Raw genomic sequence first — 24724 nt, forward strand, 5'->3', positions numbered from 1 at the left:
TTGGAGATCTAAAAGAATATGCCAAATCATATACAAGAGCTCCCTGAGCGCTTACTGATCACTTGTTCTACTGAACGCGGCCAATGTTTTTCCGTAAGAGCTAGAAGGTTATTACGGAAAGCAGCATATTGATTGGCTGTCGCGCGAACTTTCGCCGCGCGGCAAACATTACCGCATCCTGTGTGCAGGAGCCATTACGCTATTTCTTTCTCCATCTGAACGCACCCCAAGGATTTCTAGTGCCTAGCTCTGGCCATTGAAATCAGGCTAGTGGCCGCTCTGATGCTTTTCTGTGGTTCATTCGTGTGCTTCCAGTTGCGAGAGTAAGGTGGTATTCAACGAGAAAAGATTGTTTATTAGTGAAGAGCCAATAATTGCGTATTAACTGTTGAAATGGCTCAGCAAAGTGCGATTGTGCAAACATCCAATACCGGCACAGACATCACACCTGTGCTAGGAACTCTGCAGTCTGTAGGACCTAATAGTCAGACTTCACCGGTTCTGCCTAATATGCAAACAAACGTGACAACGACAACCACAGTACAACCACAGCAAACACAATCCCAACAAACACAATACGTGTCACAGCCTACGAAGCAAATGCAAGTACAGCAATCACAATCGCAACAACCGGCGCCCCAAACGCAACCACCGCCGCAACAACAACAACAGCAACAATCGTCTACCCCGAGTTCTTTCAGTGATTTCCCACAAGTATGTAATCATGTACATCGTGAAATTTGATTTGTGTATATCTCTCATAAAATTAAACATTGGAAACTTTACTTTTCAAACATCTTACATATATAATGTTGTTTTAGTTCTTAACAAAAACAAGGTTAGCAGATTTAGTAAAGGAAGTAGATCCTACTGAACAACTAGATGAGGAAGTAGAAGAGATGCTTTTACAACTGGCAGATGACTTTGTAGAGACAACAGTGAACGCAGCTTGTCTATTAGCCAAGCATCGTCATGCAAATACAGTGGAGGTTAAGGATGTACAGTTACATCTAGGTAAGTTATCGCCATGTAATTACAAAACATTATTTTCCAACTGACAAGAGAACGTTCTATCAAAATATAACTATTAATCTTTACAAAGTAAAAATTTCTATTTTCTATCTAATAAACAAAATAAATAAAACAAGGCAGAAAATTTCTTTAATAAACTACTACAGGAATATTATAAATATAAAATATATATATATATATGTTTATATTTTTAGAAAGGAATTGGAACATGTGGATCCCTGGTTTTGGTACTGACGAAGTACGTCCATACAAAAGAGCCACTGTCACTGAAGCACATAAACAAAGATTAGCGCTTATACGGAAATCCATCAAGAAATATTAATTCCTTCATGAGTCACATTTGGTTAATTATTTTTTTCAGGTTAAATGATTGTATTTTATACATTTTTCACATATACTGTTGCTGCTTTTGTAGTTCTGATTCCTTTGTGATAAGAATGTTAATCTTTTCACTACAGTAAAGTATCATCTATAATATAGTTGCATCTATAATACAAGTATAAAACGCAATTGCGACTATATTGTAGATGACTCTAAAAACCCGATCGTAAAGTGACGATTTGTGTTAATATGATATGAAATCGTTTCGTTGTCGATCGATTATAGTCACTCTCAGTACCTAAAGTATTTAATGATACCTTATATAGTATTTATATAGATCTGGTTTTTTTTTCGTAGTGAGGATGACAGTAATCGCCGTTAATAACGAAAAGATTAATATCGTACACGTGTTTCTCTTTGGCACACATTTCAATTGTTATATGATATTATAAAAAAAAATAAAAGTGCGTTTGTTATTAAAACTGCAGATATTTTTTAAGCTTATAATGTAGTATTTACATATTTTAATGTACGATGCGACTAGTAATATGTGATTCAGATCATTTTTTTAGCTCTCTAATTTCTCTTACATATTTCTGTATAAAGATATCACGTACAAAATTATCCACGAAATTAAGGCAAGTTATAGCCCCAGTCTCATCAAAAATAGAAAAGCTGACAGGTCGAGAAAGGATTTTCTGACTTGCGTGAGACTTTTGTACAGTAGAATGTAAAGTACAAAGCAGTACGCGAGGTCTTGAAGGGACGAAGAAAGAGTTAGGACAACGTTTTTTTTTTTGCGAAATACTATTTAGAAACGCAGAATATGTTGTAAATTATAGAAACGGTCTCGTACAGATATCACGCGCGAAAGAATAAGCCGTAACAGCGTATCACTCACTCGCAAATATAAAGACCATACAAATATAAAGAAAATGTTCGCAAGCTGATTCGCACACAATGTGTAGCAGGTATTAAAAATATATAATTATCTGTTCGTACGTGCGCGCGCGCGGCCTATCATATATATTATATATATATATATATATACGTATGTTTTTTATATATCATTATACATAATAATTCAGACAGCGCTGATACAATGTGTTATCGAGAGCGCGTTGTTTGTTCTTAATTAATCATCCGTTTATTACACTATATCGTCGATGATATTATTCGCTGGTTTTTGAAATATTTCGTTCTCTATTATATGATATTACAAGTTTCGACAAAAATGCGCTTAGAAGTCGAGATTTTTTAAATCCACAAAACATGAAACAATTAACACATAAACTCGAATTTACAAGGGCAGCTATTAATCGCAGTGTTGGCAGCCAAAACGATCCATCAGAACAATCCGATTTCTTTCTTGAGATTCACTTGTTTCCAAATTGGAAGCTGTTGAAATTCTTCTTTGCTCATCCCCAGTAGCTCCTGGATCAGACAAAAATATGCAAAGAAAATGTAATTAGAATAGGAAAACTTATCTCTCTTGTCTTGTTTAAAGATACGAATTCATTTTCTAAATATTTCATAGTGTTAAACACCTACGTCCTACATACGAGAAGTGTCTAACATACGTCTATAAGTCACGACTAATCGATACTAACTTGAAAGTGTTGTTGAGATAAGTATAACTCCAAGCGCGTTGGATCGACTCCGTCGGGCAAAGGTCTTTGCAACAGCTGAGCAGGAGGATATGTGCTTTGTGTCAGACGAGCCAGTTCACTTTCTACGGCTAATACCTCTCCTAGATTTCGGCCATCCTGATGATAAGTTTAACGAGTATACATTGAGCCACATACGCCACACATTTCAATGCATTTGTTGAAATGCAATCATATGGACAAGATACAGAAAAAGTGGGGCGATTTTCGCATACCTCTATATTCAACTCAGCAACGTCGTCCCGATACGTCCACTCTGGAAAGAGATTTATAAATTGCAAGGGCTCTAAACCAGCCCAAATTAAGTATATAGGAAGATTCGTCGTTTGTGCGCTCCGAGTGTTTCGCCAGTATCGTATTGCTGTCGTCATTGCCGCTCTTCTTTCTGCCTGCCATCGGACAGTCTTGCTGCCGGACTGATCCTCCGTACTGCTATCAGGCCACCATCCTTGCCAGATCCAAATCATATCCTTGTCATCCAATAAAAATAAGGCTGGAAATTTTAGGATATTTTAAATTATGTATCCTTGGTCTAACTACCACAACGAAATATCGTCTTCAAGAGCGTCGCACCTGGCTGGCTCGCTTGATACAGATCGTCCTGCGAGAAAGGAAACGGTGTCGCAAGATCTGCGCGATGCGGACAGAGTATTTCCGTTGCGCGAAATATTTTGAAAATACTTGATAAGTGGTAGAGCCTTGGTGTATAGTCCTGCATCTGAGCCGTCTCCAATGACCAATATAGTTTCTTATTCATGCCACCTAATGCTGTAAAATATTAAGTATCACAGATTTAATCAAATTTTGTAAGTTATTAATGTCTTAAATTAGGAATATAAAATTTTATATTTTATATACTCAGAACATATTTTTTTTACATCGGGAAACTATATTATAAAAAAATAGTAAATTACAGAATATCTTGGAACATTTTACATTTCAATTTTCCAAGTTATGTTGATCAGACATTCTTCGTTTATTTCTGCAAACATGTTACACGTTTTCAATTCCTTTTATCTATTTTTCTTCTAGGTTATTCTACAGAAGACTAAATTTTAACAATGGACGCGCATATTGTGTCTTGTGTGTGCACCCAGTTTAAGCTTAATTTAAATTTAGTTTAACTCGGATTTTAAATCTTCCCCAAATTTCACTCACCGTTCCTAAATTCCTCCGGTTCCGAACCCTCTTGAACTTCGCATATCTGCACACTGACTTCGTTCGATAATCCGGTTTCTTCGGGTCGGTTCTCTCTCAATTTGTTCGCAGCACTCAATGCATTCTACAAAAGAGATAAGGAAAAGAATGAAAGAGAGCGAAAAGAAGTGAGGCGGAGATGAAGGTAGGCAAATAAAGAGGAAAATAAAAAGAGAAAAAGAAAGTGGTTAACAGATAAGAAAGAGAAGCAGAACAAAGTAGGAAAAAAAAGAAAAAAAACGAGATCTATCGCAATCTATTATATTCATTTCGCGTATACGTTAATTATAACGTTATAAAAATTAATGGAAAGTTTACCTCTCTAATGTGACGCAATGAATTATTTCCATGCCAAACGTACGCTTTTGCATTTTTGGTGTCCAGCAACACGAAGGAGCTTCTACTTCTTAATTGGCGAGTGCTACAAGAAATTTCGTTCAAATATGTTTCAGATTTCAAAGTACCTCGACAAATGTACAATTTCCATTGTTTTTCGCTCCTGTTCTCGGACTTTTTACCGCTGTGTACCATCATTCCTCCGGAGAATAAATTCAAAAATGCGGCCGGTTCATGTCCTTGGACAACGTGAATCTGCGAATATCATATTCAATACAATATTAAAAAACGTTTTATAAAGAAACAATAAGTTTAATGATGCTGCTATTTGACATTACTAAAGTCCCATCAACGTCCTTAAAAGTCGATTAAATTTTAACCTGAGTTTAAGTTTTTGTCTAAAGAGTTTAAACTCAAATTAAGACTTAATCAACGTTGGTGAAATCGAATATAAGTAGGTCTTTACCTGAGGTCCTCGTTCGCTGTCTAATTCGACCGTCAGCAATGCCGCGGCACCTCGTTCGTTCAAAGACGCGTGTCGGCCTTGCCAAATGAAATACACCGATCTGTCGCGACCTTTCGCCGAATGTTTCGACGGCAGGCCACTGAGCTCTCTGCCTACTCATATAAAAAAAAAAAAAGAGATAAAATACGTAGAGGCAAACGCATTTCATTGACGAAGTTACTACTATAAATCGCTTCAAAAAGCTATATTTAAGAGAAATCGAGACTATTTAATGTCACGAAACTTTCCTTAACCATTCCATTATTCCCAAACCATCTGAACTCTAGAATACTGGGAAGATGATTTTATAGCGCAGGGAAACTGAAGATAAAAGGGAGCATGCCGTTTTTCTTTATTTCAATATAAAATTCGTAAAATTTACTTACGTTTTTCCGCGGGTACAATAATGCGTCTGTAATGCGCAATTGTACTTCTTCGAAACGGAACTATATGTTCTTTTTTACATAAACAGTTTCCTTTCGTCATTCTACGTATAAAAGTATTAAGATTAAGTGTTAAAATATTTAAGAGTTGTCGAAAAGAAGTGAGTACTTTTATTATTTTAGTATGGATTACGATGGTTTGGAAATAAAATAAAACTTTCGACTTCGCAAAGCCAGTTCAGTAATAGGACTCACCGGTGATCGTGACGGAGTACGTCCATTGGACGATATAACTATCACCAGAATAAAATTGACCGATCGACGATCCATCTAAGAGCGTATGCGAGAATTCATCGATATGCCACACCATTACGCTGGTCGTAGTAACTATATAGTCCTTTTTCAGCTTAAATCAAACAAAGTCATCCATCAGCTGCGATTTTATGTGCAAAAGACACAACGGAATTGAAGTACATGAGGAATAGTTCATTGTCAGAGATAGACCCGGAGTGAGTGTTGCTGAACCGATTCGAACATTATGAATATACGTATAGTTGACCGTAAAGTTACCTCACTGTCGTAGCAACCGGTACCTCTACCCAGATGACAGCCTTCCAGTACGAAATCGACCGGGGTGAGGTTCGGCAGCCATATCTCATCGCTATCGTCCAGTTGCACGGTCACGGCACCGTCGATCTGTCGTATGTCGTCCTTCCTGCCGCGCGCCTTAATCACACTGGCGCTGTTAGGCCAATCGAGGAACTTCTCTCGAAAGAGTACCGTTTCGACATGCTGCGTCAACTTGGCAAGCAGGCACCACCCGGGCCTGCTCTTAGCGGATTTGACGAGCGAGCTCGCGCGCGTATCACCGCCTCGACCGCCGAGCATATTGGCTGCATTGACGGGACAAATGGTGCATTCGGTATAATCATATCCGTCGTTCCACATTTCCGTAGCCAGCTGCGTGACGAGCTTCTTGCTGTCCGTCGAAACTCCCTTACCGCTCCAGATGTACATCTCAGTGCCGAAATCAAACACCAGGATCTTCGCAAAGAAATAATGTGTTATGCAACTTCTCGCTCTGTGATTCGCAGTCTAACACACACAAAATCTAGACATTTTTCTACTTTACTAAACAAGCATTGGAACAAAAACTGGATTATCGTAAAAATTCAAAACGCGCTGCAGAACAGAAAATATATTTCAAGTTACTTTATTTTGGTCGAGCATTTCTATTTTCGGAAGTGTGCCCCAAAACTGCTCATAAGGCATCAGCTGCTTATCCTTTAATTCGTACACCATATTCGTGTCAATGATAGCGGACTCATACAACTCATCTTCGTCAGGATGACCAGATCCGATAACTACAGTATTAATAAAATGTCATGTTACAACAATTCTGTTTAGTCAAGTTAATTTTACATTAATTTTAATAATCTTTCTCCTCTTGCTTGTTGCATCTCATTATCAAAAGTATTTTTATTCATTTTCACGCATAATCTATTGAGATATATACATGGAAATGAGAAGATATTTACTAAAATGCTAATACAAGCCCGCGAGCACGCAAGACAACGTACCATTGTGCTTCTCACTGTCGAGTACACCAAGATAACTCCAAAACTTTTGCACCTGACTCCTTGTGCATGTCGGTTTATCCTCTTGTATGGTGATAACTTGTTCCGCCTGACAGCCGAGATCTTTCTTCTGCAGGATACACGACGCAATCTCGGTGGCGTGAGTTCTCTCAATGATATTGCTATATCTTCCTATATAGTTGAAAACCTACGATTTGTCGGGAGTTAGTCTCAGTAGCGACGCTCAGCGAGCAACAGCGGCAAGCGGAGAAAAAGTCAGCAAAGAATACAAGCGTACGTATTTTACACAAACATGATTTTTCTCGAACACATAGTTCATCGCACGTATGCGCCGACTATTTGGTTCGTTTTACCGAATAATCGATACACTCCTTACTAGTCATGAGATCGCCTCACTTGATCGTTCAGAGAACGAGAATCAGTTAACGTACGTATTCTCTGTTATATCTACCTGCAGAGTCAATTATTACCTCTGATTTCGTCACGAGTATATAATTATCACCGCTATTGATGCACTCGGCGACAGGCTCTACCAGTCTGGCTTGAACGTGCCGTCTTCCTTTAACCAATATCAGCATTAAGTCTTTGTATGGCTGCAGCTTATTCGTGGACACGCTCGTTTCCGTCACATTTCTCAGAGTTACCGCACTAAAATCCTCAGTGGAAGCCAAACCGGCGAGAGCTTCGACAGCGAAAGACGAGCTCTTAGCGACTGCAATATCATTTGAGAATTCAAGTCTTAATCGCAACTCAAGATGCATAAAATCCTCTATTCGTGCCGGAAAAATCTGATTGTTTCGGATGAAAAAGCGTGGAAATAAAATGAGAAATAAAGAGACAAGCCCACACAATGCACCCTTGTATCCTGATTAACTGATCTCTTCTTCCCATCTGATCCTTCACGGGAAGTAAAGGATCCAGATACTTATGAATTATGTTGTATTTGTAGCGTAGTGTGAAAACAATCAAATTTCGCCGTTGCGTAATGCTAGATTTTACTCACGTTTCTCTACGCTTATGCTCTTGATCGTCCTCGCGGTTATATTCGTGCGAAATTCGGTGTATTCTGATCTTAAATCGGTGCGCGCCGCGAGAGCTTTGAGAGGGTTTCTCGAGGTGACCCGTCGACGTTGCATTCGTATGTTCCGCTTTTGCGCTAATCTGTCGAGAAAATGGTCCGAGATATAGTTATAATCACATATACATACATACCAACGTATTTCGAGAACGGTTCTCCGAGTCCGTTATACACTCTCTTTATCTTTTTCGATTTTTTTTTCTTTTCACACATTTTCTTAAGTGATGTAAAAGCGAAAATTTACAATTCGGATTGCGGTGCAATTATATCGAAGTCGGTTTCACGTAAATCAAGACACTCGGTTTCACACTTTTCCAGCGACACACCGCTAAAGAAAGAGGTGAACGTTTCGTCGTCAGTTTTAGGCACTGAAACAGTCGGCGACATGACATGCTCCGTTTTACATTCTTCACCTATAAAGTATAATAAAGTAAGTTCACTAAATAAAAGAGTCCCTCGCGCGTGTATGCGCGTCGTATTAAGAGAAAACATTGCGCTTAGGCCGTTAAGTTTCTTTGACTGGAATACAGCGAGCTCACACGCGCTGTCCCAGATTTTTTTGTGCCGTGCAACGACGAGCAATCGTATCGGATCCGATACGTCGATATCGCGACACTTTCCGCGCGCTATTCCATTAGTCCTCTCGTTCTGGGACAGCGCGGATCCTCAGCCAGATGGAAAAAGCATTATGCGATTTTCAGCAAATATACCAACCGCTGTCGTCGCTAACGGGCTCAGAGAAGCTCATGCGCATGGCAGAGGACAAATCTTTGCATGGACTGGTAGGTGTCGATACCGCGCCATTTGCACATCCTGAAAGAATATCACCTCTTAATAATTTCTCATCTCGCTGCGTACGAATCGGCGAATAAATTGGTGCATTTGATTGATTAAATTCCTCGACAAGGATACTTATATCGTTTTAGCCGAAGAACACCGTGAAGATGTCGACTAAATAGAAACCCGTCTAGATCCGTGTCAATAGTCGTTACTTGAAACTTATCCCGTGTAAGATACTCGAGTCTGAATTTAAAGTCACATTTTTTAATTTGAATGCACCATTAAATTTTTTTAATCGCGATTCAATTAAAAAATTCGCATTTAACTCTAAATTGAAATCTGAGCATCTCACCTAAAGCAAGTTTTAAGTAACGGCTATGGATACTAAATATTCAAGACACAAACGAGCTGTTTCGCGGAAATTAATCAAACGCCTAAATTTATCAAACGTCCTCGGACGTTCAGCCGAGCGCAAGAAAAAGCCCCTTACCTTTGTCTTTCCTAGATTTAAACCGCTGCGGGCGCGGCACTTTCTTCTTCTGGTTAAAAATATTCGCCGTGAGCTCAGTGAAGAGCGGCGAGCCGGCGTCACTCGGCTGTGCCGACGTGCCCATTTTGCCAGCAACGGTGAAGTTGATTGCGTCGGGCGCGACTATCCTTCTCCTCCAGCCCTCCGTGGCGGACTCCAGTTTGCCGATGCAGTCCGCCAACACGCTCGACTTGATCGCCATGCTCTCCTCCGTGCCGACCAAATCGTAGCGTGTCTCGTCGACGTTGCTGCCGGCCACGCGTCGCCTCCAATTCGTGCTACCGCTGTGATGTAGCGCGGCCAGCCGGTCGGCGATACTGACGCTTGGCGTCTCGCTCGTCTCTATCGACGTTATCACTTGCGTGGCGCTGCGACACAGTCCCGGCAACGGGAAGCCGAGCCGTTGCTTTCGGTTCTCGTCGTCGAAGGCATGTTGGCTGACACTCTTGGCTAGCGAGTTGGCGGAAAATCGCGCGACATTATGTTTCTCCTCGCTGACGATGATGTTGTGTATCTCGTGACCGCCGGAGGACGACGAGGCGCGATCATTGTCGTCGTTGTCGTCGTCGTCGTCGTCGTCGTCCTCGTCCTCCTCACCAGCATCTTTTTCGTTGTCGTTCTCATCGTCGTCGTCGTCATCGTCATCGTCGTCGTCGTCATCGTCTTCATACGACGCTCGAGCAATTTTACCCAACGACGAATCGTCGCGTCTCTTGCGAGTGCACTTTACCGGCACGCGACTCGAGAGGATCTCGCTCTTGCAGTCATCGACTACATCGTTGTCGTTCGACAACGTGATTATCCGCGTGTCTTCGCAGGAACGATGCAAGCTGTGTCGCGCGATACTGGCCGTCGCGAAGGAACTGTCGAACTTTTCGCAGTGTCTGGTAGCGTCGCCGCTGGGATTTTGGCTCTCGGCAAGACGCACGTCTCCCTCGCTTCTCGATGTCATCGCGTCGACACCTGCGCTCTGAAGCGCGAGCCTCGAGTGGAGATTGCTTTTTAGAATAGAACGCGGATACGCCTCGGCGGAACTCGGCAGTGTCATCGTTGTTGTCGTTGTTGTCATCGTCGTCTGTTGTTCCATTGATTCCTCGCTTTCTCTCTTGAGCACCGACTTTATTAACTTCATACCTCGCAACTCCGGGCTCTTGGCACGCGACAAATTATGCGTTTGACCGACGGAGGTCTTGAGAATACTTTTCGGCACATCGTGATGTGACACGAGCAACGGCGAATGAAGCGGTCTCTGACATTCTTTCGAATATCCTGCAATACGGAGAAATGTATGCCAATTTAAAAAAACGTAAAAAAGATAAACAAATATACTATAAAAAACATTAATTTCCAGGGTAAGGCGTTTACGCGTAAATTATGATACTTTACGTGTAGACGTAAACTATCTATGAGATGTTCATTTATGTAGACAATGAGTAATCTATGAATGTACTTTGAAGCAAATGTATGGCTTGCTTAAAAATTAATTAAGAATGTATCTTTTTATTTAACCTGTAGAATCCTCATGTAAATTTACAAATATTATTTCTTAAATAATGTTAGAGTACATACAATTCTCTGATTACATTCTTACTTTCAGAGTTGAATCTACTAATCTGTTTCATAATGAAGTGAAAATTTCATGCAATTCTTTAAACGTTACATTTATAATTAATATACTCAAAGCAGATATTTAATTATTCTTTCTTGTATGTTTTAATATTATTTGCGACATTCTACATAATTTACATCGTCTACATAAAAAAAGACCATGTGCACATCGCGTGGACGATACGTAAACAATTCATGTGGAGATAATCTTGAAATCTACGGTGCGAAACTGTTAATTTCTTCGCCCGCGTACAATCGCCCTCTTTCCAATCATATTACGGATACCATCAGATATCCGTAGGACATTTCAAGCTCGTCGATTCCATTCAGTATGAAGGAAAATTACTTCCAGTTAACACTTACCTTCAACCGAAGTTTGCGGTTGATAATTCGTATTGAAAGGCGATACGCGAGACGCTACTTCCACCTCTTCCGACGTGATGGGCTGCGTTTTGTAACGAGTGGACGGCCGTCTCCTCTGCGAAAGCCTTTCCTGAGACCCAGTGTTATTCGTTTCCGCAGTGGAGGTCTTCTGGTCGAAGAGCCGTACGCGCTCAGCTAAACTCAGCTTGGACGGCTCGAGCTCGTCGTTAGATGACGCGCCTCCGGTGCCTAACGCCGCGGCGGCGTTACGTTGATTCTGCAGGACCGCTTCGCGCACCTCTTCGAAGGTCACCGGCTGCGTGTTGAATCTCTCGCCGCTCTGCACCTTGCGCTCGCGATAGCGTTGAACGCCATGTGATAATCGCAGCGCGCGCTGCGGACTGTTCTCCACCGTAGCGGTCGCCTTCTCCTGCAGTGCCTTGAAGTGCTGCGTCATTTTCGATACGCTGTTGCTACGACGAACGGCGTGATCCTCGCGAACGCCTTGCGCGTCCTGCAGCGATTCCTCCTTTTCGTTCCTCCTCGCTTCATTCTCGTCGGAGGTCCGTGCGAAAAGCTGCATCGACGCGAGATCGTTCGCGTCGATCTTGGCGAAATGTATATGCGAGTCCGTTTTGCTCCTCTCCTCCATGTCGTTTGCGTTGATTTGCTTCGCTTTACCAGCTTCTTCGCACGACAGCTTGGCCTCTTTGATCACGACGGAACTGGAAAGCACATGGAACACATATACTTGGAGTACGCACGGTAACGATAGCAATTGATGTTTGCACCTGACTAAATCGGTAATATTTGTCGAAAGTAAGGAGACGCGCACGGCGCGTCGTTTATTCACAGATTTGCGTCGCCGACAATACACGCGAGCGCGATTATCTCCAATTTCTGGTAGCTTTGCGAATCGCTAGATGTCTATTATTAAACTTGGCACTGTATCAAAGCCCCACTAAACTTGCGTATCACTGCAGCAATTGCAAAAGGTTGATCAGCCTTAGAGCCTCTCAATGTTGCATCGTGCGAATAAAATTCTCTCAAAAACGAAAGAAGTCACTTCAAGAATTTTCCCCAATTTGATCGAGTTTTTTTTCGCGGGAACGATCGCGAAATCGTCATGGAAGTCTCGTTCGCGAGGAGTTGATGTTTCAATGGCTTCTCCTGGCGCGTTAATCTCTCTCTAAATTCTCAGCGTTATCTTCGCTGAATGTGTGTTATCGAACTGAATAGATTAATTGCAATATATTATTATATATACTATTATATTAACTAAATAGATCGAATTGCAATATACTAATAAGCTCATAAAAAATTGTTATTTTGAAAGTCAACGAATGGGTAGTTTTCTTGGATATTATAGCTCTTATTTTGAATTCTCTTTCACTGAGAAAAGTGCCTCTAAATGACTTGTGATGGCCTTCTGATTGGCTTATAAGCACATTTATTAAGACTTTTATCGGTAAGAGAAAATTCCGAGTATAGGTCTATGTATTGCAATACGTAGTGACTAAGACCCATATTTTGAATTTTTTTTATCGCTAAAAATGCCTTTGAAAGTAGCTTATAAGTATTCTGATTGTCTATAAGTCTTTTAAATACGCTTTTAGCGGTAAAAGATAATTCAGAATATAAGAAAAAAAGCGTCGAATCGAGACTGTTATCGGAATACGCAAATGCTCGAGCATTCAATCGAAATCACGTTCGAATTTTGATGAGCGCATCAACTTAGTAACGTACCTATTCGCCATGTGCGAGACGTTGGACCGATCAGCCGCGAGACAGTGACGGGTGGTCGATGGCGCACGCCATATATCACTCGGCGAGCTGGACTCGAGAGACCTTCGCTTGGCTAGCACGCGAATTGACTCCACGCAGTCGTCGCCGTCGGCAGTTCGCGCGTGGCCCACTGACTGCGCTCTTTTTCGTAAGAACAAGTCCGCCGTCGGGTCGCGTGTGTCATCGTGATGACGGCTGCTGCTGCCAGACTGCTTCAGTATGGGTCGCACGTTCTCGATTTCGATCGCTCGGTTCTTCAGCGCGGACAGCTTCCTCGGCGAAGTCGACTCTGTCTCGTAACTGCCTTCCTCGTACGAATTCTTTCGCGAGGACTTCAGGATCGTTTTCTTCGGCCTGTCGTGCTCGTGCTCGTCCGACTCGGTGCTGGATTTCTTCTTCAGTATCGGCCGTGGCTCGAGAGACGAGACATCGTTGCCGGCAAGTTCCTCCCTGCCGTATTTTTTCTTCAATATCGGTCGTACTTCCGATCCCTCGGCACCGTCGGAAACCAGACACGTGCTCGCGCAACTGCTCGTATTCGCGCTCGCAACGTTCGATGCGATGGTCACATGATGATTGACGTTGTTAGCGCGTACGTTGTTCGCGAGCTTCCGTTTCAGAATACTCTGCGGTTCCGGGGAAGCCAATAACGACCGATGCACCTCCCGATCGTCTTCTCTGGATGACTTGCGCTTCAATATGGACGTTGGTTGCTGATCTGGACTCTGATCTCTCTTGACGATTTCATCCAGGGAAGATCGTCTTTGATTCTTCAGGATCGGCCGAAACTCCGAGTAAGTGCTGTCGACGAAAGAGACGTCAGGAGAACAACTACGGCGACGCAGTATTTCGTTCTCGTCCAGGCTGCTGCGTTTCTTCAGGATACCGTGCCTCTTGCGGGAAACAGACTCCGTCACGGACGGCGAGAACGTCACCGGTGACGACGTGTGAGGAGAACCGCTGGTTGTCGCTTGACGCTCGCATCCTTCGCCGTCCGTAGTTTTGTGTTTGAGAATCGAAACCGGCGTGTGCCTTGAGGCAGCGCACTTCCTCGGCGACATTAACGTCTTCTCCGCTGAATTGTTCGCAGAGCTCGCCGCCGCCGCCGCCGCTGTTGCGGACGCGAGTCTCTCCACGCGTTCCATCGTGATTCGCGTCAGCGCCGTCAACGCGTCCACTCTGCGCGATACCTCTGAATCGCTTATACTGTTGCTGCAAGAACGAGGGTCGATCGTTACATTGTTCATAGGGCCCTTTTCTGAATATAGCTTTCGCTGATTCAACATGAAGCGTGAGAACAGTATTTAGCGTCAAAATCTAAAATACGACAAATTTGCATATGGAAGAGATCACTTTTTAACTGTAAGCGTAAGTTCACTGCATCCAATTTTAGTACCTGGGCTGATGTGCATTCGAGCGCTTGGTACTCGCGGCGGATACAACGGAGGAGGAGGGGCAAGTTTTCGACACATTTTTCGCTGCGCCGTACTGTGCTACTTTCGAATCGTTGTGTTTTCTACGTGGACTCGCGACTTGACGATTACTGCAGGAGTCAGTGGGACTCGATGCAGTCTCCGACACTTGATTTCGTCTGACGGATTGCCTTCTGGAGCGCCTCTCGCTAGACTCAGCTGAAAATTGCATCGTGACATTAAGATATTGTGCTTTGGCGCATAGTTATCTTACGAACATTTCCGTTAAAAGCCAGTCGACATTAGAAGTAACTGTTTGTATATCGAACATAAACTCCTTACTTTCATTTAAACGATCAACAGGCGCTGTCTCCGTGTGACGTGACCTGTTTAAATAAGATTTGCGTTTGTAGCTCTTATCTCTCTCCTTGACGGGATTCATAGCGACGCCACCGTTTAAGGATGTGGAAGTTTCCTGTGCATATAGATATGCATTAGATTTTATATATACGTATGCGTCACAGTGCTCGATAGGAATAATATAGAAAACAAACGCGTACACACAGAAAAATACATATTGCATTCAAACAAATGTTACTTGTTTCAAGTATAAATTTGTAAGGAATATATTTTAAAACTATTATCAAGAAAATATATATTCTGTGTTGAAGATAATTGTTAAAAAAAAGTAAACTGAATTTTCTTGGCAGTAGAATAATATTTTTCTATGTTTGTTTGACAATCTGTCGAATTCGAATTTGCATTTTTTTTAATAACAGTTTGAAACTGTTTGATGTTAACTGAATTTTCCAAGTTAAATATTTTGGTTACTATCCATTGCGTCAAATTAAACATTCATAAAAATTTTCTAGGAATTGTTAAAAAAATAATCTCTTAAAGATTAATTTTTCAGTATATTGTAAGTCGCAAAATGAAGATTTTTTTTATTAAGTTTCAATTCTAATGTTTGCAAAGATAAAGTTAGACATAAGTAAGACATTGAAACTCAAAGATATATATTTCTACTTGCTAGTTGCAAATACTCACTTCTTTAACTAATGAATTGCACCTTGCAGAACCAGTAGTTTCTGATCCAAGTATTCTTTTCGACGCTAATGTTGCACCTGTGATTTGTAAAAAAGAAATAACCCATCTACATTAAAATAAATTATTTAATTATTTTACATGAAGTATCTATTATCGTGGGTAACAAGATTATGTGAGTGTGTGTGACAATATGTACAACAGAAAATTTAATAAAATAATTTTAATGAAAACATATTGCCAAGTAGGTGTGTCACACTTTATATAAAATAATTATAGGTGTAAAAGAAAGATATGCAACATCCAATAAAGATATAATTAATTAACATTAATATGTTAATCTATTCATAAAGAGAATATACTAGAAGTATACAGATATGGGTAAAATATATCATTAATAAATACAGGATTCACTCATGTATACAAAGCAAATATATTAAAAAAAAAAAATGTTTTATTTTAAATAGTGTTAAAAATTAAAATATTAATTATAGAAATCAAAGAAGCAGATCAAAACTAGTATAAATATAATTTGTAAATACCATTCTTTCTATATAATAGAATTTCTAACGAAAAATGTTATAATATAATATATTGGTATAAAATAACATATATAGCCACAATATGAAAAATTAAGACATTTGCTCACCACTGGGTAATACTATGGAAGCAGCCCGTAATCTAGAAGTTCTGGTCTCACGAATCTGAGCAGTCTTATGAACTGTCAAAGTTTTAGAGCTCTCTTTAGGCTCTACTTTGGATGTTATTTTACCATTCTTCTCTGTTGTAAGGCTACAATGCTTCTTTTCTGCTGTGATGAAAATATATTACATAATTTGATCTCTATCTTAATATTCTAAGGTTAAGTGCATAAAAGTGGACTGTGCATTTAAAATAAATAATTTTTATTTAAAGTGTTATAATTACTAATGACCTTGTAGTGTTATCATTATCTTATATCCTGTTATGATTACACTATTTTTTCAATCATTATCAAGTTAACATTCAACAATTTATATATACGTATAGTAGTAGTAGGTAGTTGCAAAGCATTAAAACAAAATATGTAAAGTAACATTGCATATCATTTGCATTTTAAAACAGAAAACTCAACATGTACCAACTAAATTCTTACAACTTACTAGTATTCGAGGAACAAGTTGCTACACCCCCTTTCGCTGACGATTCAATGTTTCTTTGAGCACAACGTTGTATACCGTAATGGGAACAAGAACCTTGGTTTACCGAATGTGTTGTACTATTTTCTGTCTCATTGGACGAATTCTCCTCACTAGCTGCCATCAAAATTGTGGCTCCGGCAGCTACCATCACTAAAAGTGTTACACAATTTATTAAATTATCTACAGTTACATAGCTACATATTTCTGGCAAGTACATTTAAATCTAGCTGCTATAATAATATCTAGAAGTAGTGAAATCCGTTAGTGATCTGCTCATTGGTTTCAAGGTAGGCAAGCTATATGACAATGAAACATATGTGTCACCGACATAAAAATTTTGGAGAGGGGGATAAAGAAATTGTTGCTTCTCATTGGAAACGTAAGTTCCTGGGCGTTTAAATACAGTACAACTGTGAATTCGGTATACTCACTTAATGCGAATTACTGCGAGTTTTCCAACGACGCGGCCATAGTTTCACTTTCGAAAAGTTTCAGACGAAATCGTCGGACAATCGGGGGACGTAGTCGACGATGCGTGATACTTACAGAGGACGTTATCACAGCTATTTAATAGGTACTATGTATAAAACACCGACGCAACTCGTGAAACGATCAGCCATGTAATCTGTATAACAAACTAACACAAGACATCAACAACATTTTACACAGGGAACGAAAATTAACGATTAAACAAAAGGAAACAATATCTCTGAACGAGCCATCATATCTTAACGAACTGATTGTGTCAATGGGCGCGTTCAGTGCAGAAAACTGTTGAGTTGTCGGCTCATGTACACTATACGTCATTGATACTTTTCGATTCCGGTAATCGGACATTTCCGCCCAACACGTGTCGTGTCTAGATACCCGTGCACCGTGACTGACTCATTCAAAGCCGTTATTTTTATCAATTAAATCAGTTAATTTAACATCATGTAACCTATTATTTATCTTTTACCCCTATATTTAACCTTTCTCACATATTTAAATTCGATCAACAAGCTGACAGATACATGAGCTCTCGAGTCACGATGTATGAATACCTAGACGTCATTCGTTCGATCTAAGGATACTTCGACAGTAATTGAGAAGTGTTATCATGAATGAATAATGAATGAAGTAAATTTTACGATGTACTCGGTGTCTGATAGGAGAATTTGTCCGATATTCATAGACGAATCTTAAGTCTGTTTTTTGTAGCTGCACTGCTGAACTGATGCAATATATTTAAGTGAGACAAATATACGTTTTCTCACTTTAACTTATTGCACTGCAGTTCAGCAGTGCAGCTACAAAGAACAGACCTAATGAGAAAATTTGTTCAGCATCCGAAGATAAATGATCTTAGGTATAACTGTGCACGTGCATTATTTAATGATCCGTCTACAATGAGAATAAATTATGGCTGTAAGAAGAAATTGACCAATCACAGTCGACTATTCTTCTCACATTCGATTGTGATTGGTCAATTTGTTACTTTTACTTATAGTCATACTTTACTTCCATTGTAAACGGTCCCTTAATCTTCTTTCAGATACTCAAACTAAAGCAATGCTCCGATTGGTTCTTCAACTTAAATATCCATTTATATTTACGGCAACGTTAATTCGTTGACGTGAGAGGGAAGCCAAATGTTCCGACTTCCGTCAACGGGCGCAACTAGCGCGGCGCGATGATTGGACTTTCGGCCGCCATTGGTAGCCATAGCAACCGCGAATTATGGCTGCTCGGTTAACAGTTTGCTGCTGAATGATAGCTACGCAAAAAGGTAATCAAATACGTGGCGTCCTGAGAAATTGTCTTTGCCTTTGGTTCCGTGAGTACAATCTCGACTTTCCTTTATAGCACACATAGCACATAGTGAGCGCGACAGTGACGGAAGATTCGAATAAGTTAAAGTTCACCCGCTCGCCGATAGTCATCTTACGACTTGATTTTGTTGTTGCGATCCGAACATCAAGCTCGCACGTTCAGGCTCGCTAGCGTGCGTTTCGTTCGTGTTACCTCGAATAATCGGGAATACGCTAATTCTCAAATCGCATACTCCTATTTCACGGTGAATTGCAACGTGGAAAATTTCGCGTCGTTCGCAGCAAGAGCTAACACGGTCGGAACCAGAAGGAAAATCAGCTGGGGAGGCAAAAATTGCGCTTGTAGAAATATACGAGCTGCATCGTAATCTTTGAATTCTCTGTATAGTTTCTCACGATGCGCAATTCTTCCAAAAATAACATCCCCTATCTGAAATCTTGCAAGAACGCGCGCGCGCTCGAATACACTTGGGATAGTTTTGCGCGAAACAGTCGGTCGGTGGTGGTGGAGGAGAAGAGCGCGATCAGTTCGAGAAAATCTATATTCTTGCATGTTTGACCTGCACGAAGATTGTTCGCGTGCGACCGTAAGAAAATGCTAATCGCGACTTGACATACATGTATATGTATACGTGTACATGTACATATATATTTGCATGCATACATAGACGGTGTTCCAGGTCGCGTTTACGAGCGTCCACTCGCTCCTCGCAGTCGCAGATTTTATAGTATTAACGTAATACGCAATCAAACGCTTCGGGAGATTCGCGCGATTCTCCAGGCAAGTTCAACGTATCGCGTACAACATACAATGCACGCACGTTGGCACACTCGTCTTAAATAACTCATCGATCGAAGCCGTGCGATAGCATTTGGCATTAAAATATCGCGAGTTCGCACCGGCCCCGCGTCGGAAGCGTGTCTTTGACGCTATAATGAATTAAGAGATTTGTTTTCTACTGACTGCACCAACTCGCACTGATTCTCTTCTCCCCCTCTTCCTTCCAAGGCCCATATTCTGAATTCTTTTTTTTGTTAAAAGCGTCTTTAAAAGTGGTTTATCAGCCCATCAGAAGGCTTATGAAACACTTTTAGAAGTATTTTTAGCGATAGAGGAGAGCTCAGGACATGGACCCGAAATCTCCAATTATATACTTGTCTTTTTATTTAATTCCGTAAGTGTATACTAGTTTAGCGATAAAAAACATACTTAAGTTAAATGCGGATTGTAAAGAAAATTGGCTTGCCATCCTGTCGGCGCTTTCGAATCTCATATTGGAGTGTCGCGTATAAAATATTCACTCCGCCGCTCTAGAGTCAATACTTCGCGCGACTTGCACCAGGTACTCGTTTATGCACCGTGACAAGGCTTTATTACATGCTTCATAAACCATGCTTACGTGCGTAGGTGTTTGAGCTTGTATCTAAGGACTTAAGTATCATATATGCTGTAAACACACGAACTCTCAAACGAACTTTTATTCAAACGTCTTTAGAAAAAGAAAGGAAAAGAAATTCAAATCTCTTTTCGGAATTACGAGGAAACCTCAAATTTGTGACTCGCACACTTTTCAAGCTCATAAACAGCTAAATATTTTAAGCAATTCGTTTTTTGCCTCGCGCTTGGTGGGGGAGTTAAAATAGGACACTCAGTACATATGTCGTGTGCTCTGTAATACGTTGCGCATAAAGTCAAAAAATGTTTCGATTCGTCTTGGAGTAAGTGTGGCCGTTTATCGCTCGCCTAACGGGGTTTCTTTAATTACAGCGAATGCGAAGAGCATGACACGCTGCCGATTTCGGTGGCGTGCGAGTGCGCGTTTGATATAATGTTCGTGGCTGTCACGTGAAGAAAAGCAGTACGAAAATTTCCGAGTGGTCGGACGTGTGGATGAAGGATGAATCGATACATAACGTTGAACCAGTTGGGCGACGGAACCTTCGGTTCCGTCGTCCTCGGGGAACGTATCGATACGGGCGAGAAGGTCGCTATAAAAAGAATGAAGAGAAAGTATTATTCCTGGGAAGAGGCTATGAATTTACGAGAAGTGAAGGTAATAAACTGATAGATGGATAAAAGAAACGGAGAAAGAAAAAGGCCGAGGAAAAATCTCATCATTGTATATTCTTGTCGAGAAAACAAGAATCGGTTTTAGCGAGCAGAAAGCTACTTCGCAATAAAATTTGTTATAAAATTCATGATTCTGATTGGTGTATGCTCTTAATCTTGGCTGAACTTAAGAGTACATATCAATCAGATTCACGGATTTCCCAACAGTTGCAAGGCAGCTTTCTCTGCTGAACGCAGCTAATTTCCCAAAAACTTTGACGCATTTGGCATTGCGCTAATTATCTTTTATTTTCTTATTATCTCTTTCGTTGCAGTCACTGAAGAAACTCAGTCACGCGAACGTTGTAAAGCTCAAAGAAGTTATACGGGAAAACGACGTACTGTACTTCGTTTTTGAATATATGAAAGAGAACCTCTATCAGTTAATGAAGGACAGGTATGTTTTCACCGACATTTGCATCGTAGAGATGTTACTCTTGGATTATCCTCATTATTACTCGAATCGCAGAGATAAATTATTTCCCGAGCCGGTGATACGGAACATGGTGTACCAAGTATTGCAAGGTCTCGCTTTTATGCACAAACACGGTTTCTTTCATCGTGACATGAAGCCGGAAAATTTGCTGTGTATGGGGCCCGAATTGGTGAAGATCGCCGATTTTGGATTGGCGAGAGAGATTCGCTCGAGACCTCCTTACACAGACTATGTATCGACTAGATGGTAATAATTCGAATGTCTAAAGAAATCAGTACGGTAGATTAATTTTTTGCTTTAAGACACTAAGAAAATTAGAGTTGAGAAGAATTAAAATTCTAAGAGCTGTCTCTTAGAATGTTTTTGTTTGTTTTTTTTTCGCGAAAGCACGAATTCTCACCGAATCAGTTTGATTTTATCCGTTGAATCTATTTTTATAGGTATCGTGCACCAGAAGTGTTGTTACACTCCACGACTTACAACAGTCCTATTGACATTTGGGCAGTCGGCTGCATAATGGCCGAGTTATACACGTTCAGACCGCTGTTCCCTGGCAAGAGCGAGATCGATGAAATATTTAAGATATGCTCCGTAATCGGGACACCCGACAAGGACGACTGGTCAGACGGATACCAATTAGCTTCGGCTATGAATTTCAAATTTCCAAATTTTACGCGCACATCGTTGGGCGTTTTGATTCCAAACGCCAGTCAAGAGGCGGTGATACTCATGGAGGATATGTTGCAGTGGAATCCCATAAAGAGACCGACTGCTCAGCAGTCTCTCAGGTATTTATATACTGTGAAAAAGCGTACATTTCAGAGATGACTCTAGGATACTTCTTGATGCATTTCTCGTGAAAAATCCCAAAAGATCTTTGAATGATTCTCAAAGTTGACTGTTGCGTGGCCTGATCTGTTTCCAGATATCCATATTTTCAAGTCGGCGATCCGCGTATAATTAACAGTAAAAAGATCGGCGTGACGTCGCAACGGGAACTCGCTATGAATAAAATCAATCTTCCACCAACCGTGTCGAAGCAGTACAATTATTCTCCGCAAGACCTCGTTAATAGTCTAGTTCAGTCGAGGTAAGTTTTGCGCAACCGTATACGCAGGCTGTTTCAGGATTATAGATAAAGACTTCGTCGCGTGGCTGTATATCTCTTAATTCCGTGACATTTTCAACTTGGCCTGCTTTGCGTATACGTTATCACTTCTACTCGATTTCAGTGCCATTTGGTGCGAATAAGTATTCATTATTTGTAGAGCCCCTGAGAAGATGGTCGTTCAGCCGCAACAACAGCCAGCGGCTTTGCCATTACTAAATCACAACAATCACAATAATCATGACAACGACAACGCGAAGTGGGAAGAGGACTTCGCCGAGCTTTTGGGGTACAATATTATTTTACGAGAGATTCTCTCGCGCATCCTCCGAAATTTCAATCTTTTGATCTTCTGATTGATCTTCTGATCCACCTCAGAAGCAAGGTCGTCCCGGAGAATCCAAACACAATGCTCGTGCCTGATCGGCTGTACAAGGAGAATCATGCCAATTGGAACGCCAACTATCAGCAGCCCGACAGTCTGAAGCACAGCAATGCGAATTGGTCGTTACCGATGTGGAAGGAACCGTCGTCGAGGATGTGGAACAATCAGTCGAATCAATCGAATCAGAAGAGCTCGCGCAAAGTTTCGGCGAAACAACACTACCTCAGTGTGGCTCGGTACGTCGCAGGCCAGAGCACAAATTTGTCGTCCAGGTATAGCAAGTTCCGAAATCTAGTACAAAGAATCCTGATCGCGTGCGTCCTATTGTCATTAGTCGTCCGTCTTCTGGCACGCTTTTGCATAGGACAGGATAGATCTGTCGGCGGATCGATAAATCCGCTCGAACTCACGTCACTTTACGTTAACGGGCGTTCTCGAGCCGAACGAATTTATAGCTCGCCAAACGCGATCCTCGACGGTTTCGCGTTTTGCACTTTGCTGAATATCGCGCACCTTCTGGTGGCTGTGCTATCGAGAATCACGTTTCCATTGCGTATCTTCTCCGACGTTTTGGATCTCGTTGGATCGTTGCTTCGTGGAATATCTTTTGACCTCGCGTGTCTCCCGTGTAAGACAGTCGTTCAAACGATGACAAATGCGCATTTTGACTACATCGAATGTCTCTGTGAATGAACTCTAAATTGTAAACTTAAAAGTGTAATAAATTGATGCGCGTTTCCACCAGTCTGTCGCCACGATCTCTCTTTATTGCATCTACCGTTTAACGCTTTTTTTCATTGATTTTTAAGAAACGGGGATTCCGATATCAATCGATCGAGACTGCTGTTGAATGGGCTCATCGGTCAGGGAGCCTCCAACAAATACGATGACTTTACAGAGTCCTTCTGGGCGCCTAGGGATATCGAGAATCAAACGAGACAACATTATCTCGCGCGAAATCGTTATATCGCCGAACAAAGCTTGAGGTTACCTTACTCCAGCGTGTATGGTACGCAAAGCATCAGTAAGTACTCACGCTACGGTACCGGTAACAGTCGCATTCTTGCTCCAAAAGTGAAACTCGCTCCACTAGACAAAAAAGAAACAAAGGAAGTGAAAAGAAGGAATAAAACCTGACAAACACGCTTGGCTTGACCTTGATACTTTCCCTGTTTAAAATAGTGGGTACAAAACGATAAGATTACATTCCATTCAGTTTGAATTCCAATGTGAATCAATAAGATGATGATATATTGAAAGTCAGATTCAATGTAAATTGATCATCATCTTATTGATTCACATTGATTCAGATTGAAATTCAGAATCTTATGTGTAATGTTATCGTTTTGTACCTGTTATTTTAAACAGAATTCACACAAAGAGACATGTTCCCTTTATATAAATGGGAAAAAACTACAAGGATTTTCGAACAGTAACACTTTTGGAAACAGGAAGAACGCGTTGTAGTCGCGCGTTGCGATTGGAGAAAGACAACAGTGTCGCGACTCGCAGATGTCTAATGCGAATTTTCTTCCCGGCAGAAGCCACCAATAAGCCGACGTTTCAACCAAACTTATTTGGAAACGTCTTCAACGCGAAAATCAGCGGCGGACCTCACGGCCGAACGGATTGGGCAGCGAAGTACCTTAAATGACCGTTGTAGGAAAAAGTCGTTCTTCTCATCACTACTTGACGATCCGTCATCTTGTGCCCGTTCTCTTAGGCGATTCTCTTGACTGTGATAGAACGATCACTGTCGTTCCACTTGGACATTGAAATGCGCAAAGGAAGAACACACGTTTTACTTCCGCGTTGCGGTTTTACGAAAGTAACGTCATACTTTAGATTAAAACAGGCAGCATGATATTTCGGGGCAAAACGGGACGTAGTATCGGGGTGTCGGACCCATCTACGAGTACTGTCGCAAATATATCACATCGCAGAATTCCATATAACTGCGATTTAGCCGAATATGTAGATTTCTCTAATTGTAAGCTCCTTATATTTAGTGAGAGAGAGAGAGAGAGAGAGAGAGAGAGAGAGAGAGAGAGAGAG

The 24724-nt window shown here is 41.1% G+C and overlaps 3 protein-coding genes across 8 annotated transcripts; 2 read left to right on the plus strand and 1 right to left on the minus strand.

Moving 5' to 3' along the window:
- The first annotated feature begins 263 nt into the window (after window positions 1-263).
- LOC116841012 (transcription initiation factor TFIID subunit 12) lies at window positions 264-1835 on the plus strand. The gene is made up of 3 exons (XM_032808475.1): window positions 264-714; window positions 822-1014; window positions 1227-1835. Exons 1-3 carry the CDS (start codon window positions 394-396, stop codon window positions 1352-1354), a joined length of 642 nt encoding a protein of 213 aa, XP_032664366.1. The 5' UTR covers window positions 264-393; the 3' UTR covers window positions 1355-1835.
- Window positions 1697-17843, minus strand: LOC116841011 (serine-rich adhesin for platelets-like). 4 transcript variants are annotated; one of them, XM_032808474.1, is made up of 24 exons: window positions 17251-17833; window positions 16781-16969; window positions 16288-16446; window positions 15642-15718; window positions 14937-15069; window positions 14579-14813; window positions 13144-14394; window positions 11398-12122; window positions 9388-10695; window positions 8832-8930; window positions 8362-8530; window positions 8043-8200; window positions 7510-7751; window positions 7022-7226; window positions 6654-6805; window positions 6012-6485; window positions 5697-5847; window positions 5020-5171; window positions 4536-4808; window positions 4179-4302; window positions 3594-3788; window positions 3236-3513; window positions 2964-3119; window positions 1697-2787 (listed from the first exon to the last, which is right to left on the minus strand). In XM_032808474.1, coding segments are annotated over exons 1-24 (6993 nt in total). In that variant the 5' UTR covers window positions 17252-17833; the 3' UTR covers window positions 1697-2700. The 4 variants fall into 4 exon arrangements, 3 of the variants coding, with proteins under 3 accessions (XP_032664365.1, XP_032664362.1, XP_032664364.1); XM_032808471.1 differs by having other exon boundaries at window positions 16288-16449; XM_032808473.1 differs by lacking the exon at window positions 17251-17833 and adding an exon at window positions 17035-17187 and having other exon boundaries at window positions 16288-16449.
- A 524-nt stretch (window positions 17844-18367) lies between these two features.
- LOC116841153 (serine/threonine-protein kinase dyf-5) lies at window positions 18368-24718 on the plus strand. 3 transcript variants are annotated; one of them, XM_032808758.1, is made up of 10 exons: window positions 18368-18635; window positions 20399-20684; window positions 21016-21137; window positions 21210-21422; window positions 21617-21964; window positions 22102-22266; window positions 22445-22573; window positions 22663-22941; window positions 23479-23693; window positions 24211-24718. In XM_032808758.1, the coding sequence occupies exons 2-10, from the start codon at window positions 20529-20531 to the stop codon at window positions 24321-24323; spliced, it is 1740 nt and encodes a 579-aa protein (XP_032664649.1). In that variant the 5' UTR covers window positions 18368-18635; window positions 20399-20528; the 3' UTR covers window positions 24324-24718. The 3 variants fall into 3 exon arrangements, with proteins under 3 accessions (XP_032664649.1, XP_032664651.1, XP_032664650.1); XM_032808760.1 differs by having other exon boundaries at window positions 22663-22905; XM_032808759.1 differs by having other exon boundaries at window positions 18368-18587.
- The last annotated feature ends 6 nt before the right edge of the window (window positions 24719-24724 follow it).

Source organism: Odontomachus brunneus, unplaced genomic scaffold, assembly GCF_010583005.1.
Source record: "Odontomachus brunneus isolate Ranch 3 - 2012 unplaced genomic scaffold, Obru_v1 Obru_scaffold_013, whole genome shotgun sequence".
NCBI lineage: Eukaryota > Metazoa > Arthropoda > Insecta > Hymenoptera > Formicidae > Odontomachus > Odontomachus brunneus.

What these genes read in the sequence shown, in the direction of transcription:
- LOC116841153 (XM_032808758.1), top strand. Translation starts at nt 20,529, where the DNA reads ATGAATCGATACATAACGTTGAACCAGTTGGGCGACGGAACCTTCGGT. An exon ending in ACTGCTCAGCAGTCTCTCAG is followed by an intron (nt 21,965 to 22,101) that starts GTATTTATATAC and finishes ATCTGTTTCCAG; the next exon opens with ATATCCATATTTTCAAGTCG. An exon ending in AATAGTCTAGTTCAGTCGAG is followed by an intron (nt 22,267 to 22,444) that starts GTAAGTTTTGCG and finishes CATTATTTGTAG; the next exon opens with AGCCCCTGAGAAGATGGTCG.
- LOC116841012 (XM_032808475.1), top strand. Translation starts at nt 394, where the DNA reads ATGGCTCAGCAAAGTGCGATTGTGCAAACATCCAATACCGGCACAGAC. An exon ending in CTTTCAGTGATTTCCCACAA is followed by an intron (nt 715 to 821) that starts GTATGTAATCAT and finishes ATGTTGTTTTAG; the next exon opens with TTCTTAACAAAAACAAGGTT. An exon ending in GGATGTACAGTTACATCTAG is followed by an intron (nt 1,015 to 1,226) that starts GTAAGTTATCGC and finishes TTATATTTTTAG; the next exon opens with AAAGGAATTGGAACATGTGG.
- LOC116841011 (XM_032808471.1), bottom strand. An exon ending in TAAATCTAGGAAAGACAAAG is followed by an intron (nt 8,931 to 9,387) that starts GTAAGGGGCTTT and finishes ATATTCTTTCAG; the next exon opens with GATGTGCAAATGGCGCGGTA. An exon ending in TATCTCAACAACACTTTCAA is followed by an intron (nt 2,788 to 2,963) that starts GTTAGTATCGAT and finishes TGTCTGATCCAG; the next exon opens with GAGCTACTGGGGATGAGCAA.